The following is an 18,659-nucleotide window of genomic DNA, read 5'->3' as shown; positions in this document are numbered from 1 at the left end:
ACTCTAGTCGATACTGTAGTAACATTCCTCTTTGTTAAAACTTTATAAAAGCAGCAGTGATATCTGTAAAACACATTTTTGATCACATGCAATACTAAAGTAGCATCACTAGTAAAATAAGGTTGAGAAAATCAGACCATTGCATTTAGTTATCCATGCTCAGTCACTATTTATGCATTACCAGCCTTTAAAACCTTCCTCTGTCATATTAATTTGATTGACTCATTTTCAATCACATTATCTTTTGACCTCAGTATGTTAGTTAGCAGACCAGCAGCTATTCACATATAAGCCAATTGAGCAGTTGAAGTGGAGAGTTGACTTACCTGAGCCAGTGTTGAGTAGAGTGAGGCAGCAGCCTAGCCTGGCAGTAGAGTGCAGAGTGGAGGACTCCGTCGGTCCCTAGCCTGGCAGTAGAGTGCAGAGTTGAGGACTCCGTCCGTCCCCGTGTCCTTGCCCTCTTCCTGCTCTGAGGTGAAGCTGTCCTCTGGTCACACGCGCTGTGGCAGTTTTCTGCGCTCCTTGTGCGTTACCCGCCCTGATTAACTAATGGCTGACAGATGAGGCAGCCTGGCTGGGGAGAGGGAGGAGCACGTCGCAATATAGTGTCTTCTCCCCACCGTTAAACAGGCAGCAGATACAGTTCAGCCGAGGAGCACTACCCGTATGGCTGTGGTTTCCTTTCTTCCTCCTGCTCTTTTTTCATTTTTGTTCTTCTTCTTTTACAGCAGTAAGGAGGGGCTAACACCCCCCCCCCCCCCCCCCCCCCCCCCCCTCCCCACGCCCATACATGATTGCCTGTCTCTGTTCCTGCCTGAAGTGGAGGGAGTAGTGTTATCATTTCTGAGTGAGCGTGCAGCGGGTATGAGAGTCTGCCACGTTTAGGAGTAGTCAGTCAACACGGACAGCTTTGATGTCACCTGAGCTGAGCCCTGTGTTTAAAATACCTTGGTAATTACACTGTGTACGATATATGTGTGTGCAGTGTCAAGCACTGCCGGCACCACAGTAAAGAAGATAAGATAGCAGGACATGCATCTGTTTGAAGGCTTCAAATGGGTACTAGAGTGCACTCACCAAGTGTTGCACAAACGTGTGTCTCTCTGAGTGCTAGAATGCTTCTCCTCCATTAGTAGAAAAAGCAGTCTTCTTCAGATCCTATGCCCACAACTCCTGTTGTCCAAACCTAAAAAAGGACCAGCTTTTCTTAGAATTCACTACAGTATGTCTACTTGTCTCAAATAAATCTTCCTCAAATAGTTACAGCACAGCACAGTCAGTCCAATAGAGTATAGCTCAGTTGGTGGAGCATGGCGCTTGCAACGCCAGGGTTGTGGGTTCGATTCCCACGGGGGGCCAGTATGAAAAATTAATTAAAATGTATGCACTCACTAACTGTAAGTCTCTCTGGATAAGAGCGTCTGCAAAATGACTAAAATGTAAACATGTACTATGACCACCATAAGTTTACCATGAGGCCTGACACAGGAAAAATGCATGGCGTTTGGTTTGGTGTTATGCAACATTCTTAGATCATAATTAAAGGACAATGCAATATTATGTTTATTATCTGGGCTGGAAAATATGCTAAGACAAAACTGAGTTCTCATCGTCTTGTTGTACTTTATTCCAATACCCCATTTTGGAGTGGCTTTGTGTAAGGGGACTCTATCCCTAACTAGTTGGCTCTCTAATTGCTGTCTGGCCTCATAAAGATGCAGGAATCTATCATATTTTCATCTACCAACCGACTGTCATCTCAGGCATGGGGCTTTCTGAAGGCTCTGGTCTCATCAGGGTCTCTGCTTTTTATTCATTTCATTCTTTTTTTCTCTGTAGCTTTCCTGAAGCATTGTACAGCTTCTTATTGAAACCAGATGATTGTCTAGCCATATGCATGCATCCTGGTCTTTTAGCTCGGTGAGTCTTCTCTCTCCTAAGCTTGTGTGTCTCTCTCACTCTAGTTTGTGCCCTACACAGGGGCTTAAGACTAAGTTCAGTGTTTACAGGGTAAAGAGGGGACTCCATTCAAACCTGGGTTTTCAGTGGATGCTTTACAGTGATCCATTTCATGATTAGTTTAGCGAAAAGTGGTTTATAGCTTGTTTACTTGGCCATGAGATGCAGTAACAAATCAAGAGTGTTTATCTCCATCTCATACACTGAAGACAGACTCTATGTTGAGCAAAGCAGTGTGTTGGATACTTGTATACATTTTATAACATTGCTTCGAGCAGCGGGTATCAGCATTATTTCACCAAATGTTGTTGGAAAAGTGTTCAATAGAATCTTTACACTCAATGCCGCCATTTAATTTTTTCTCCCTCTCTTTCTCTCTCTCTCTAGTGTTCTGTGAGCTGTGGCCGTGGGACCAAGCAGCGGGAGATAGCCTGTGTTTACCATAACCAAACCCAAATAGAGGAAGATCACTGCAGTCATCTGTCACGTCCCCGGACACAAAAGGCCTGCCGAGCCCGGGGATGCCCCAGCTGGAAAGCCAACAGGTGGAGCAAGGTATTTGTCCACGCCACCCCGTCCCCACACACTCTCAAAATACCCCCAGGGGGACCGTACCGCCCGCCCCTCTCTAACGCTAACAGTCACCTCTAGCAGCTGGGACGCCAACTCAAACACAGATGTAGATCATATAGAGTACTGTACACACTAAGAACCTGTCCTATCACTAAGCAGTTGACATATTCTTATGGCCTTCCGATGTGAGTTAAACACTACAGGCTGGATTTACATAACTGTTTATGCAATTCACTAGACTTGTATACTTGAGAGAGGAAATGTTATTGGAATACCAAAAAGCTTGTGCTGTGCTTTCTCTTCCTCTTCTGGGGTTGACTAGTAATCAGGCTAGTTCCTTTACCTTTCTTGCACTCTTTTCAAGACAGCGTTGGCTAATTGACCGATGCCTTTCTGGTGCATTTTACTGCTCCAATGCAGCATGCTAGACAACAGGGGGGGACCTGTGAGGTCGCAGTCCTGGCGGAGCCGACCACACACTCTTGGTGTCTGCCGAATGAGCGTGCGGCGACTGTGTCAGGGGTGTGACACAATTATGGAACCAGAGTCACGCTGGGTCAGAAGGGACAGCCGGGGGGCCAGCGCAGGGTAAGGGGAAAAGCCATGAGCCCAAATGTATCACAAGGCCACCAGAGAGTAAAGGAGATGGAGGGGGAGGAGCATGGGGAGTGTCTGTGTCTGGCCATAAAACACACTCTAGAGAAGATATACACAGGGGTTCAATTGGGCCAGGTCCCGCTGGGTTCGAGACCCGGGTCCCGCCAGGTCCGAGACCCGACACCTATGATCCGAATGAGAGCCAGGCAGAGCTGAGACCCGGTACCTTTCGTTAAACTATTTGAATTATCTAATGAAAAACTGTTGTCCACATTTAATTTCCCACAGCCAACAACACGAGTAAGCAACAGCAAAATCAGACAACCCCATAGTAGAATAGTTTACCTATTCAATTGTTCAGCCTGTCGTATTCTATGCGAGAGAAAATAACATTCATCTTGAGGCGCATTCAAATTGGGAGTGCCGCACAGGGAGAGAAATATGCATGCCCAGTCATTGTACATTCTTCATGCAGTTGCGGGAAAACCCACTTTTGAAAGCAGTTTTGATGGTCACTGTTAAAAGAAGAGGATCACGGAGCTTTCTTGTGTTACTAGGCTACACATATTTCTAAAATCCAGGAAATTAGTAAAATGCATCATTTCAGAACCTGAGTTTTCAGCAGTGGCATGGTTTATGGCCAATGGCGTTGAATGCATATGGAAGACCAGGGCTAAACGTAACAACGGTCAGGTGTAACAGGTAGGCCTACATTGTATTCATAGTACATGATCCTTGGTTGGCTGAGTGCCAGTGGAACTTCATTTTCTGGGGGACATTCAAGTAATCAATATGATGCTAACTCGGAACAAGATAGCCTAATGTTTACACTTTATAATTTGAGATCTAGCTAATGATTAGCCCAATGGGATAAATGCAGATGGGCAACCCTTAGCCTATTTATTTCTAGCCACTAAGCTGCATCAGGTGGGCTACATCAGGTGATAATGCTTATTGCTAAATAGCACACCTGCCTGATAATATGGATCAATATGTTATATTGGGCTAATTTCTGGAGGGGGAAATTATATTTTAGATGTCAGCAACATTTTATTTTCATACATCCTTTTCAAAAGTCTGACCTTATGACCTTTTCACAGTCATTCTCCCCTCAAAAATTGTAGGTCCCTCCGCAACCTGTAGTATGCTATGATATGTGCTTTTGTCGGTATATATTCATGCTAGTATATTATATTACACCCACACCCCGTCTCTGTCTTCCCACATGAGACCACTGCCACTCCCCAGCCTTTAAGGGCCTCACTCTCCTTCTCACTCTCCCTCCCTGGTGTCTGGAAGCAATCATTTCCCTCCACATACCACCAGAAACCATGAAATCCACAACTAGAGCATAAAGCCATGTTTTATATCTAAACGTTCATGCCTGTGACAACTTTGGAAACCTCAGCACCCACCGTTTGGGCTTTTCAGCAGCCAGCCACTCAATCCCCTCACAGTCGCCTCTGAATGGGGGTCTGTGAAGAGGTGCAAGGGGGTGTGAGAGGGGTAAATGAGGAAGGAGTGAGGACTGCCTGTTGAGCTCTTGGTGTAGGGTGGCCCGTGCTCGGGAGTGAGTGGCAGCGATCCCACTGATTGGTCTGTGACAGCTGCATGTCCCGCCTCTCTATGATCAACCACACTGTGCTAAGGCGTGTTTTGGGGTCTGCTGTCCTATCCAATCAAAACCCATAGAATTAGAATAACTAGTTAATATTCTATTATTGTTCTAATTCTATTCTAAATTCAATTTTTATGTCAAACAGACATACTGTAGATGGGTAGAGAGCAGCAGTCTCTGGAGAAGCTCAACTCCAATATTGAATAGTGTGCTCAACTATGATAGGTTTGATCTTCAGCAATGAAAACCGAAAGTCTCTTGGAAAGAGATTAGAATCAAATTTCTTAACCCATAACTGTTGTTCAAATCGTAGTAGGAGGCTCTATTACACCCCACTTTGGGATGTTTAAAACGTAAGCCTTTAAATGAGGCCTCGTTCTTTTGCTTAGACCTTCATCTGAGTTCAGATTTCCCTTAATGCCTTTTGTTCTCCTTCCAAACATAAGGAGTAAAACTTCACTTAACCCTAGAGATGAGGACGTAGACCTACACACAGTTCTAATACAACATGATATAGCCTACTGTATAAATCAGGGGTGTCAAACGTCAGGCCCGCGGGCCGGATCAGGCCCGCAAACAGGTTTAATCCGGCCCGCGAGATGATTAAAAAAAAAAAATTATAATAATTTTGTAAAGTATAAAAATGCACTGCAATTTTTCAATAAAATAAACTGCTGTTCCAATTGCGTCCACTGGATGGCACAATAGCAATTGTGTTAAGCAAGCAAACTGTTTATACCGGGGCAGAGCAAGTAGGTCAAGCACGTGCAGCCAATGAGCTACTTTGTTTTGCCCGCGATATTTATTACGGCTTCTACTTTTAACATTATGTGCTTTGGCACCCTCATTGCCCCAATATGTCTCTGTCAAAAAAGAGAAAAGTGGACGCAGAGTGCAGAGTGTTCCAAGAAAAATGGTCATCCTATTTATTCACTGAATTGAATGGGAAAGCTGTATGTTTGGTGTGTTCAGAGCATGTTGCAGTGCTGAAAGAATATAACCTTCGTCGCCACTATATGAGTCTTCATGCCGACAAATATGACAACTTTCAAGGACAGCGGAGATGAGAGAAGGTGAATGAACTGTTGGCGGGTCTGAAGAAACAGCAGTCTGTGTTTACTCACAGCCGAGACATCAGTGACGCTGCAGTGAAAGCTAGCTACCTCATTGCTAATGAAATCGCAGTGGCTTCAAAACCATTTAGTGAGGGTGAATTTGTAAAAACATGCATGATGAAGGCAGCGGAGATTGTGTGCCCTGAAAAGCGGCAGGCTTTTGCAAATATCAGCCTGACAAGAAACACAGTTGCAGACAGGATTTCCGATCTTTCAGTGGATTTGGACAGCCAGTTGAAGCAAAAAGTAAAGTAATTTATTGCGTTTTCGGTTGCAATTGATGAAAGCACGGACATTACAGATGTTGCACAACTGGCCATTTTCATCCGCGGAGTTGATGACACATTGACCGTCACCGAGGAGTTCGTGGAGTTGGTGCCGATGACAGATACAACGACAGCAGCTGATATTTTTACCGCACTTCGTCGGGCGCGCTGGACAGGGTCGGAGTGGACTGGTCCCGCGCTGTCAGCCTGGCTACAGATGGTGCGCCCTCAATGATCGGGAAAAAAGCAGGCGTTGTGACAAAGTTCAGAGAGAAAGTGCAATCTGCAAATGGAGGACGTGATTTTTTGACTTTTCACTGTATTTTGCACCAGGAGGCTTTGTGTTGCAAGTCATTAAAGATGGATAACGTCATGAAGGTGGTCATCCAAACTGTTAATTTCATCCGATCCAGAAGCCTGAATCACCGTCAGTTTGACAGCCTTCTCAGAAAGACCACATCTATGGCCTGCCATACCACACTGAGGTAAGATGGTTAAGCCGAGGTGCTGTGCTGAGGCGTTTCTTTGATTTACGAGAAGAAATTGAACAGTTCATGGAAGAAAAGGGCAAACCAGTGTTAGAATTTCATTCCGCAGAATGGATGCAGGACCTTGCATTTATGGTGGATGTTACAGAGCACCTGAATAACTTGAACAAACAGCTGCAAGGGCGCAACAAAGTTGTCACACAGTATTATGACAGCATACGTTCTTTCAAGTTGAAGCTGTCATTGTGGGAGACGCAACTTGCTGGTGGTGATGCAGCTCACTTCCCCTGTCTGAAAAATGTGTGCGCGACCCAACATGTGGCAGACATGAAGCGGTTCAAAGATAAAATAACGGGACTGTTACGGGAGTTTGAGCAACGCTTTCAGATTTATGTTTATATGTTTTTATGTTGATGTGCTATTGTTTTTAATTGATTTTATTTTATTTGTATATTTAAACTATTCTTGACTCTGTGGTTCTTGCACTTGTTTGGGGAACAGGATTTCATTATTTTTATCTACATTTCTGCCTGAGAAATGACAACCTGATATAGTTCTGTGATCTGTGAAACAGTTCTGTTAATCACTGAGGCATTGTGTGTTCTTTGTCCTCAGAACTTTCAAATAACTTGAGGTGTTTTATGATTAATAGTGATGTTGTGCTTTTGGACACTGTCCTCAGGCTCCAGCTTTATGTTTATATGTTTTTATGTTGATGTGCTATTATTTTTAATTGATTTTATTTTATTTGTGTATTTAACCTATTCTTGACTCTGTGGTTCTTGCACTTGTTTGGGGAACAGGATTTCATTATTTTTATCTACATTTCTGCCTGAGAAATGACACCCTGATATAGTTCTGTGATCTGTGAAACAGTTCTGTTAATCACTGAGGCATTGTGTGTTTGTGTGTTCTTTTTCTTTAGAATTTTCTTTAGAAAGTTTTATGATTAATAGTGATGTTGTGCTTGTACTATTTTGGACACACTGTCCTCAGGCTCCAGCTTTATGTTGTATGTTGATCGTATTAAAACAAAGAAAACAATCTGAAGTTGTTGTTTTTAAGTTATATATACCATGATTTTTCCGGTCCGGCCCACTTGGGAATAGATTTTCCTCCATGTGGCCCCTGAGCTAAAATGAGTTTGACACCCCTGGTATAAATTAACTGATCTAACCGGAAATAGGGTACTTACAGAACATGTATAGTATTTACACAGCTTTCTTCTAGAACCCTGGGGGTTGGTTTCCAGACCCAGATTAAGCTAGTCCTGGACTAAAAGGCACTTTGAGTGGAGAGTCTCCATTAAACATGCTTCTTAGTCCAGGATAAGGTTAATGTTTGTCTGGGAAACCTCTTTCTAATGTTCTAGAGAGCTTCTTCGGCATGCAGGTAGGATTCTCAATTGCTTAAAAGAGATGGGCCATGTTATAGACCTGTGAGTGAACTGACAATATGGCTCACACAGACACCACAAATGCAGGCTCAGAGGAAAACATATTTCTCTGTTTGAATTGGTCAAGGACATTGTGTAGAGGCATTAAAGGAAATGTCCAACCCAAAACTATCTTTTGGTATTTGTTTCATTAGTCCATTGTTGACATAGTCCCAAAATGTTTTGCTTGTCAGCAATCAAGTTTTCAAGATATGTAACTTTCAAAATACACAAATCATCACTGCATCATAAGATGCAAAACGCAGCATCATATGATGCATAATGCATCATATGGGGATGATTTCTGTATTTTGAAAGTTACATATCTTGAAAACTTGATTGCGAAACATTTTGGGACTATGTCAACAATGGACTAATGAAACAAATATCAAATATAGTTTTTGTGTGGAGTTTTCCTTTAAAGCCTGCGAATCAGACCCAGCAGACTAAACAAAGCATATATGTTACAAAACAGTAATGCTTAGTCCCGGTCAGAGAGGGGGGAGGGGATATGATGGGAAAATGTATGTATTTTGGTTTAATTTCAGATCTGGTTTCTACAGTAACAGTGGAACGACCAAAAGGGCTTTCTGAGCTGGAAATGTAATCAGATGATTAACTCTCACTCTGAGTTTGAAATCATACAACATTGCAGGCATTTGGGAATAAAAAGTGGATGCAGAGGGTGTTCGTGAAATGCCTTTGTGTACAGACGTATATAGTGTGTGTTTCTTTTTGTCAGTGTGTGTTGTGTGTCAGTCAATCTAACGGGTGTGTGTTTGTGTGTGTTTGTAGTGCTCTGTCACCTGTGGAGTGGGGGTCCAGAACAGAGAAGTGTACTGCAGACTGAAGGGTACAGGGCGGGTGAGAGAGGAGCTGTGTGGTGCCCACAACTGTCCTGCCACTGCCCAGCCCTGCCAGGCTACTGAGTGTCTCCATTACACCTGGGCAGCCGGAGAGTGGCAAGATGTAAGTATTGACCACTATCTATCTCTCTCTTTGTCTTTCCATCTCTCTCATTTTCTATTTCACTTTCTTCTTCTTCTTCTTCTTCTTCTTCTTCTTCTTCTTCTTCTTCTTCTTCTTCTTCTTCTTCTTCTTCTTCTTCTTCGTCTTCGTCTTCGTCTTCGTCTTCGTCTTCGTCTTCTTCTTCTTCACACTCTGCCCCATTTGTTTCTCTCCCTCTTTGACACACAATCTCTTCCCAACACACTTCATCACCAACACAAACAGGGGCTCGTCACCTCCTCTCCATATAACTGTCTTATTGTAGGTTTGGGGTTTCTCCCATCAAACTTCTAATTCACCCCTATGTGCCATGGGTCATGTTCAGGGTTTGAACAGTAGCCAACCGTCAACGTGCTCCCTTTACTATCCACCTCCCCACAGACACTCTCTCAAAACACTCCAGAATACCCAGGCAAGGACACCATGTGTGAGGCACAGTGACGGAGTGGCGCTGTCCACTGGACGTGTTTATGTCTTATGGGTTACTGGACAAGCACACAAAACACCAAGCCCCCAGTGGAACCTCAGTTTAGAATGCATTGCTTCCGCAAAATTCAGAGAGCCAATGTGCTTTTAAATACTATTTCATCATTTGATTATATTCACATAGATTTGTTAATAGAGGCAGACTCCAGTTGCTAGTGTGTGTGTTTAATGAACACACAGTGGTTATGGTGTTTGTGTGCGAGAGAAGGCATCAAATCATCATACTGGAGATTGTTATTGGCAGTGCTCTCACACAGCTCTTTCCACTAGAGCAAGTGGACCAGACCAGCTGTGTTTATGAGGTCACTAAAGTAGCCCAGCACTCCTGCATCAGACATGAGGGTTTGATTGATAACCATCACCCTATGATAAATCACATCCAAACCTCAGAGCACTGATCCATATCAGATCTGCGTCTTTTGTCTTGTCAAGGGGCACTGCACTGTGTGACGTGAGCACTAAGCAGTCCCCTTGAACTCAGTGTTTTCTACCCTTGGCCCCTCTCTACCCCTGTCCCCCCTACACCGTCGCCAAACTTCAGGATGCAAAAGATGAGCGCCATGTAAGGACTTTGTGCTGCTTCCTTCTGGTGCAAGAATGTTTGCACGCTCTCAGATCCTGTCTGCCTGTGTTGCTATGCATTCCACTGATCGTTTACAGCAATTTCTGGCTTAGAATTAGATATTCTTACAAACAAAACTGATATCTTATTTGATTTCATAGGACATATGCTTTAGCCATTCAAAATGTAGTGTGCCTACTCTCACCTGTCTTTGCTTTTGACTACCTCTCTAAACCATCATTTGAATTCATTCAAAACCAACATGAGTATCCACCCATGACTTGCCGTTTGCTTATTCTTTGGGGTTGTTCTTGAAAACAATGTGAGATGTCATAGCATGCTTACTGTTCCTCTCCTGGATAAAGTGGAGAAGAAATGTTTTAGACAGAACAGTTTTCTTCTGGAGTTTGGCCATCTGGAGAGCTAAGGAAACAACCAAACCTGGTAGAATTTATCTGGGTTATCTCTGCTAGCGGGCCAACACTGCCCCCTATGCCAATCTGAAGACATTACCCTTTGTTCCACACTTATACTGTATCTGGTCCGCCAGCCGGCTCTCTCTCTGTCGAACCTATATGCGGTAGCAATTGAGAATGGGGACAAGGTTACACTTGTATTACGTATAATGCCTTTTGATGTTGACATGTTGTTCTCGTCCTGTGTCTGTTCTCTGCAGTGTAACGCCACCTGTGGAGGTATGAGGAATAGGAAGGTTCTGTGCGTGGGGGCCGGGCTGACCCCTGTCCAGGACGCCCTCTGTGACCCCTTGTCTTACCCTGCCCTGCACCAGCCCTGCAGCAGAGCACCTTGCCACTACATGTGGATGACAGGGGAGTGGTCACAGGTAGGAACCTTGGTTTAGGAAACCTCTGCCTGGTCATACTCCTGTTTGGTTGTTTTTCTTTTTCATTTCTATAATTGTAAAGCTACTTTGGGTTGTTAAAAAGCGCTATATAAGTCCCATGTATTATACCTTTAGATAGGCCTACATTTGTGTCATTCGATGTAACGATTTACCAACAGTATTTGACTAGCCTAGGTCGTCAAACACAAATGGATATATTGTGTTATTCCACATGTGGCTGTACATCCACTAAGGTGTGATTTCCATTGTGTGTGATTTCCAGTGCTCTGCCAGCTGTGGAGTGGGCTACCAGCAGCGTATAGTGTCCTGCTCCGTGATGCCATCCGCCCAGTCCATGCACCCCTATGATGCCCAGTCCTCTGCACAGTCCCGCTCCCACTGTCCGGAGCCCCGCCCACCTGGCACCAGACAGTGCCTACTTTGGGACTGCCCACAAGCTGCCTACTGGAAAGTTGGCCCATGGAGCAAGGTGTGTTTCAGTGTGTTTGAGAGAGAGAAAGAGGGAGATGGAGAGAACGGGGAGAGAGAAAGAAAGGGGGAGAGAGGGGGTAGTAAACAGTATCAGGTCATGGTATTGAAACTACAGTTACTTGATACAGTTTTGTTTTGTACAGTGAGTGTGTAATATGTCAGTAGTTTACATGTAATTCACTGTGTTGATGTTGTTTATGTGCTCCTCAGTGCTCCCAGATGTGTGGAGCAGGGGTGATGGAGCGCAGGCTGGAGTGTCTGACCTCTAAAGGTCAACCGTCCAAACACTGCCGTCCAGCCGAGAGGCCCGAGTCACGGGCCGCCTGCCGAGAGAGAGAGTGTGAGTCTCTACAGTACCACTACTACTTCTAGTATACAAAGCCCCTCTCCACTACTCCTACACAGCCTCTCTACTACTTATCTCCTCTACTTCTACACAGCCTCTCTACTACTTATCTCCACTACTTCTACACAGCCATCTAATTTACTACTTATCTCCACTACTTCTACACAGCCTCTCTACTACTTATCTCTACTTCTACACAGCCTCTCTACTACTTATCTCCACTACTTCTACACAGCCATCTAATTTACTACTTATCTTCACTACTTCTACACAGCCTCTCTACTACTTATCTCCACTACTCCTACACAGCCTCTCTACTACTTATCTCCACTACTTCTACACAGCCTCTCTACTACTTATCTCCTCTACTTCTACACAGCCATCTAATTTACTACTTATCTCCACTACTTCTACACAGCCTCTCTACTACTTATCTCCTCTACTTCTACACAGCCTCTCTACTACTTATCTCCACTACTTCTACACAGCCTCTCTACTACTTATCTCCTCTACTTCTACACAGCCTCTCTACTACTTATCTCCACTACTTCTACACAGCCATCTAATGTACTACTTATCTCCACTACTTCTACACAGCCATCTAATTTACTACTTATCTCCACTACTTCTACACAGCCATCTAATGTACTACTTATCTCCTCTACTTCTACACAGCCTCTCTACTACTTATCTCCTCTACTTCTACACAGCCTCTCTACTACTTATCTCCACTACTTCTACACAGTCATCTAATTTACTACTTATCTCCACTACTTCTACACAGCCTCTCTACTACTCATCTTCACTACTTCTACACAGCCATCTAATTTACTACTTATCTCCACTACTTCTACACAGCCATCTAATTTACTACTTATCTCCACTACTTCTACACAGCCTCTCTACTACTTATCTCCACTACTTCTACACAGCCATCTAATTTACTACTTATCTCCACTACTTCTACACAGCCATCTAATTTACTACTTATCTCCACTACTTCTACACAGCCATCTAATTTACTACTTATCTCCACTACTTCTACACAGCCTCTCTACTACTTATCTCCACTACTTCTACACAGCCTCTCTACTACTTATCTCTTCTACTTCTACACAGCCATCTAATGTACTACTTATCTCCACTACTTCTACACAGCCATCTAATTTACTACTTATCTCCACTACTTCTACACAGCCTCTCTACTACTTATCTCTTCTACTTCTACACAGCCATCTAATTTACTACTTATCTCCACTACTTCTACACAGCCTCTCTACTACTTATCTCTTCTACTTCTACACAGCCATCTAATTTACTACTTATCTCCACTACTTCTACACAGCCATCTAATTTACTACTTATCTCCACTACTTCTACACAGCCATCTAATTTACTACTTATCTCCACTACTTCTACACAGCCTCTCTACTACTTATCTCCACTACTTCTACACAGCCTCTCTACTACTTATCTCCACTACTTCTACACAGCCTCTCTACTACTTATCTCCTACTTCTACACAGCCATCTAATGTACTACTTATCTCCACTACTTCTACACAGCCATCTAATTTACTACTTATCTCCACTACTTCTACACAGCCTCTCTACTACTTATCTCCTCTACTTCTACACAGCCATCTAATTTACTACTTATCTTCACTACTTCTACACAGCCTCTCTACTACTTATCTCCTCTACTTCTACACAGCCATCTAATTTACTACTTATCTCCACTACTTCTACACAGCCTCTCTACTACTTATCTCCACTACTTCTACACAGCCATCTATTACTACTTATCTCTTCTACTTCTACACAGCCATCTAATTTACTACTTATCTTCACTACTTCTACACAGCCTCTCTACTACTTATCTCCACTACTTCTACACAGCCATCTAATTTACTACTTATCTCCACTACTTCTACACAGCCTCTCTACTACTTATCTCCACTACTTCTACACAGCCTCTCTGCTACTTATCTCCTCTACTTCTACACAGCCTCTCTACTACTTACCTCCACTACTTCTACACAGCCTCTCCCTGACAAACCCTTTCCATTCCCTCAGGAAGTGTACACAAATGGCTTTCAGAAAGCTTGCTTACAGCTATTGCAGTGCCGCTCTGAAGTATTAGACCTAAAATGTAGATGTGCTTTCCTTGCCAACTTTTCTGATCCATGCAGTGCTTAATGCCAAACAGGAATGTGTATAATAGTAATGGTATTAAATCGACTGTGCTGTATACAGCAGCCAACTGCCATCGGGATTTGGCTGATAGAGTTTATAGAATGTCGACTTATTTCTTTATTTTAACACTTTACGTTAACCTTGACTTAAAGCCTCTCTCGGAGCAATTGGTTTCTGAAACAATAAATAGTGAGTTAGAGTTCTCCACTCACACTGGTGACAGAGAGGCAGTCAGACAGCTTGGAGTGTGCTAGGGCTGCGGCTGGGGTTAAGCCTGGAGTTGTGGGTGAGGCTGGTTTCGAGTCTGGGGCTGAGACTAGAACAGAGGCTGAGTCTGGGTCTGAGACTGGGGCTGAGGCTGGGTCCGAGACTGGGGCTGAGACTGGGGCTGAGGCTGGGTCCGAGACTGGGGCTGAGCCTGGAGCTGAGGCTAAGGCTGGGTCCGAGCCTGGGACTGAGCCTGGAGCTGAGGCTGAGGCTGGGTCCGAGACTGGGGCTGAGCTTGGAGCTGAGGCTGAGGCTGGGTCCGAGACTGGGGCTGAGCCTGGAGCTGAGCCTGGAGCTGAGGCTGAGGCTGGGGCTGAGCCTGGAGCTGTGGCTGAGACTGGAGCTGAGGCTGAGATTGTGGCTGGGTCCGATTTCAGATGTTTAGACATGGCCTCAGTGTGGAGCATTCTGCCGTTAAGTCTCCTGCCAAGTCAGGCATCGGGCTAAATTAAAATGCTCGGTTGACAGCCAGTTCACCAGTCAGGTATTAATACTATCAGCTAATCAGAGAGATCTGGCCTCCAACCACACAGGAACAACTGTGGAGGGAATGTAAATAAAGAGAGATGTTTTCAACAAGGCCCCCCAGTGTTGAGCTCGTACTCACACCTTGGCCAGATAACAATCATCTTCATTGCGTTTTTCCTGCTGTTTATTTATTGGAATGCTTGTAGCGTTTTGTGTAACACTTTCATTTACTGACCTATTTACAAGACCTATGTGAAGTCTACTTTAGCACTACAGGGACTGTTCCATTATAGACTAAATCTATGTTAAATTATTAGTTAAAATAACCTTAAAATAACTGTACTTTTAAACTTTTTTTATGGTAGATCATTTTAATCTTCGTGTTAAGTATCCTGTTATGTTCAAATTGACCTATGTACAATCCAGTACCATCCCCTATAATACTGTAAAACTAAAGGTGCTCCATCTTATTCCTGATCCCAGGTCAGTTGTTCATGTCCTGTAAAGAGGTCCAGATGAGCCAGGGAGTGAGGATGGATGGGGAGTACTACATGAAGGTCAAGTCCAGGATACTACAGGTGTGTATGCTCTTCATCCTTCAGCCACATCCTCCTGGCCAAGACTCTTCATCCTTCAGCCACATCCTCCTGGCCAAGACTCTTCATCCTTCAGCCACATCCTCCTGGCCAAGACTCTTCATCCTTCAGCCACATCCTCCTGGCCAAGACTCTTCATCTGTTGTCTCAATGTGTTTCCTCCTAGATCTTCTGTGCTGAGATGCAGACTGATTTCCCTAAAGAGTATGTTACACTGCGGAGTGGTCAGACAGACAACTACTCAGAGCTCTATGGATACAGGTTTGCTCATTGAAATCAGATTATTCTCCAGCAACACTTTACGTTTGAGTCATTTAGCAGACGCTCTTATCCAGAGCAACTTACAGTAGTGAGTGCATACATCATCTTGTACTGGTCCCCCGTGGGAATCAAACCCACAACCCTGGCGTTGCAAGCGCCATGCTCTACCAACTGAGCCACATGGGATCACAATACATCTGTGATGTATGTGATGAGTGACATCATGTATAGGATTCCCTACTGTGTCTGTGTTCAATACATGTTCTGTTTATGGACAGAATGTACTGTATATTCCATGTAAGGAATGTATCTTATCTGTAACATTATTTGTAATGTCTAGGTTGCTGAACCCTTTTGAGTGCCCGTATAATGGCAGCAGAAGGCAGGACTGTGACTGCAGGAACGATTACTCTGCAGCGGGATACACTCTCTTCCACAAGGTCCGTCTGGACATCAGCTCCCTGAGGATAATGAGTGAGTAATGACCATGTGATTGCTTGACCACTCTACTGTAATGAGACCACATATCCATGTTGTTTTACGCATGTACCCTCTTACCCACAGCACTAAATAACATCTTGCTAAGAGGGGATTGCTCACCGAATGCAATTTTCAATGCCTTTCGTCATACTCCTGACAGAAATCATGATAATCGCCTTTCAACAGGCCTTGGTCACATCACTGGGAGAGAGTCGAAACTGCATGGTCCCCTTTGAGACACACAGTCACAGACACATGGTTACACACAGGCATACTCACAAACACACAATCTATTGTGTTCTCTGACACACACATCGGTTGTCACACACACATACATACTCTCTCTCCTTCACACATACACACACATTTAACATCTCCAGGCGATATTCCTGTCCTCTGCCCATTACAACATCTAGCCCCACCTCTCCTGTTGTCCCTGAGCATGTCTTAGATTAGTGCACATGTGGCGTGGTCAGGATATGTGGTAATTATATGTGTGTGCAGCTAGGAGGAGGGATCCCACCACTCCACTTCACAGAACCCATGCAGTCATCTTCCCATCCCATCCCATTCCCTGTCTACTCTGGTCCTGACAGCACATGTTCCCACCACACCAGGCCCTCCCCTCCCACTGCAAGGAACTCATTTGGGCTTGACTCTTAAAAAAAGAAAATAATAATGACTTAGATTATGAGCTGCTCTAGCTGTGCTATGTGTTTCTCATTAACTGTACACACAGAGAGAGAGAGAGAGAGAGAGAGAGAGAGAGAGAGAGAGAGAGAGAGAGAGAGAGAGAGAGAGAGAGAGAGAGAGAGAGAGAGAGAGAGAGAGAGAGAGAGAGAGAGAGAGAGAGAGAGAGAGAGAGAGAGAGAGAGAGAACACGAACGGGTCATGGTCATCATGCGTGACAAAGCAGTAAAAACACCAGAGGAACTAAGATTATCTTAAATGTCATGTTGTTAACCCTTAGGCCAAGGTAGTTGCTTATAGCCCCTTGTCTCTTACAGCAACTCATGTGTCTGTGTATTGACTGTAACCTTCATATGCTCTGCGTTGTGTATCAGCCACAGACCTGCAGTTCTCTCAGACCCTGCTTGGTCGTCCTGTCCCATTTGCCACGGCGGGAGACTGCTACAGCGCTGCCAAGTGTCCTCAGGTATGAAACACAGACCATTTGTGAGTCTATAAATGACAGACTATAATCTGTATGCGTGTATGTCTTGATGGGGGCCTTGAGCCAACCTTTGCTGGGCGAGTATTGAAATACAGTTCTGTCTGACTGGGTTTTACTGACCTGACCAGTGCAGTCTGTTAACTGGAGAGAAGTGTGAAATTGTACGTGTTCCCAGTTTCCACCAGGGGAGTAATCCCATTTAACCGTCCAGTGGAGCTCAGTGTGTCTGCCCACTGTACCGTGGTGCTTTAGTTGTCAGCCCCTGGAATGGAAATGAGATATAGCCTAATTTAATGTATTTGAATCCTGATCAGGTCCACTTAAAACAGTTTGTTTGTTTGAGGAAAGTTGGTCTGAGGTCTATTGTAATCACTCTGGTGCGCTTCCACAGGGTCAGTTTAGCATCAACCTCATAGGGACTGGTCTGAAGGTGGCTGAGGAAACCAAGTGGACGTCACAGGGCAACTATGTCTCTGTCAAAGTCCACAGATCAGAGGTAAGGAGTGAATGACTGCACTGTAAACCCTCCTATTGTCTGAATTGTCACTTGTTGTATTTCTAATCTGATTCATTCAAGAGGAATTTCTAGAGGCATTAATAAAATCCTCATTCTCTATGGAAAGTTAATTTTTGTCCTGTCCCATTCCATTCTCATTTCTCCCTCTCTGGCTGTAGGACGGGGCAAGAATCTACGGTCGCTGTGGTGGCTTCTGTGGGAAGTGCATTCCCCAGCCTCATAACGGCCTGCTGGTTCAGGTCCAGTAAGGGTCAGAGCAACGTCAGACCAGGCAGTGAAACAGACACCAGACCAGAGCTTCCGGGGATCCAATGCACTTCATTTGTGAATGTGGCTCCTCCCTTCATCACACTTCCTCCCCACCCGGCAGCTATAACATAGGGACAGCTCAAAGAATCTACACTGAGTATACCAAACATTAGGAACACCTTCCTAATATTGAGTTGTCTCCCCCCTTTTGCCCTCAGAACAGCCTCAATTCGTCGGGGCATGGACTCTACAAGGTGTCAAAAGCGTTCCACAGGGATGCTGGCCCATGTCGACTTCAATGCTTCCTACAGTTGTGTCAAGTTGGCTGGATGTCCTTTGGGTGGTGGACCATTGTTGATACACATGGGAAACTGTTGAGCGTGAAAAACCCAGCAGCGTTGCAGTTCTTGACACAAACCAGTGCGCCTGGCACCTACTACCATACCCCGTTCAAAGGCACTTCAATCTTTTGTCTTGCCCATTCACCATCTGAATGGCACACATACACAATCCATAGCTCAATTGCCTCAAGGACCTTCATCTTCACCGATTGAAGTGGATTTAACAAGTGACATCAATAAGGGATCATAGCTTTCACCTGGATTCACCTGGTCAGTCTATGTCACGGAAAGAGCAGGTGTCCTTAATGTTTTGTATACTCAG

The 18,659-nt window shown here is 44.4% G+C and overlaps 1 protein-coding gene across 1 annotated transcript in view; it reads left to right on the top strand.

Annotated features, from left to right (window-relative positions):
- Window positions 1–18,215, top strand: part of LOC121531750 (A disintegrin and metalloproteinase with thrombospondin motifs 20-like) — a 116,743-nt gene extending 98,528 nt beyond the window's left edge. The window contains exons 28-38 of the mRNA XM_041837170.1: window positions 2,347–2,514; window positions 8,847–9,020; window positions 10,784–10,951; window positions 11,235–11,441; window positions 11,654–11,783; window positions 15,203–15,297; window positions 15,482–15,576; window positions 15,917–16,050; window positions 17,121–17,212; window positions 17,622–17,726; window positions 17,906–18,215. Coding sequence (XP_041693104.1) covers window positions 2,347–2,514; window positions 8,847–9,020; window positions 10,784–10,951; window positions 11,235–11,441; window positions 11,654–11,783; window positions 15,203–15,297; window positions 15,482–15,576; window positions 15,917–16,050; window positions 17,121–17,212; window positions 17,622–17,726; window positions 17,906–17,995 — 1,458 coding nt within the window. The 3' untranslated portion in view covers window positions 17,996–18,215. The remainder of the gene's footprint in view (window positions 1–2,346; window positions 2,515–8,846; window positions 9,021–10,783; window positions 10,952–11,234; window positions 11,442–11,653; window positions 11,784–15,202; window positions 15,298–15,481; window positions 15,577–15,916; window positions 16,051–17,120; window positions 17,213–17,621; window positions 17,727–17,905) is intronic.
- Window positions 18,216–18,659: the final 444 nt, after the last annotated feature.

Source organism: Coregonus clupeaformis, chromosome 19 (genome assembly GCF_020615455.1).
Source record: "Coregonus clupeaformis isolate EN_2021a chromosome 19, ASM2061545v1, whole genome shotgun sequence".
Taxonomy (NCBI): domain Eukaryota; kingdom Metazoa; phylum Chordata; class Actinopteri; order Salmoniformes; family Salmonidae; genus Coregonus; species Coregonus clupeaformis.
The sequence above is the reverse complement of the archived record's forward strand: the minus strand, read 5'-3'. Positions and strand labels throughout refer to the sequence as shown.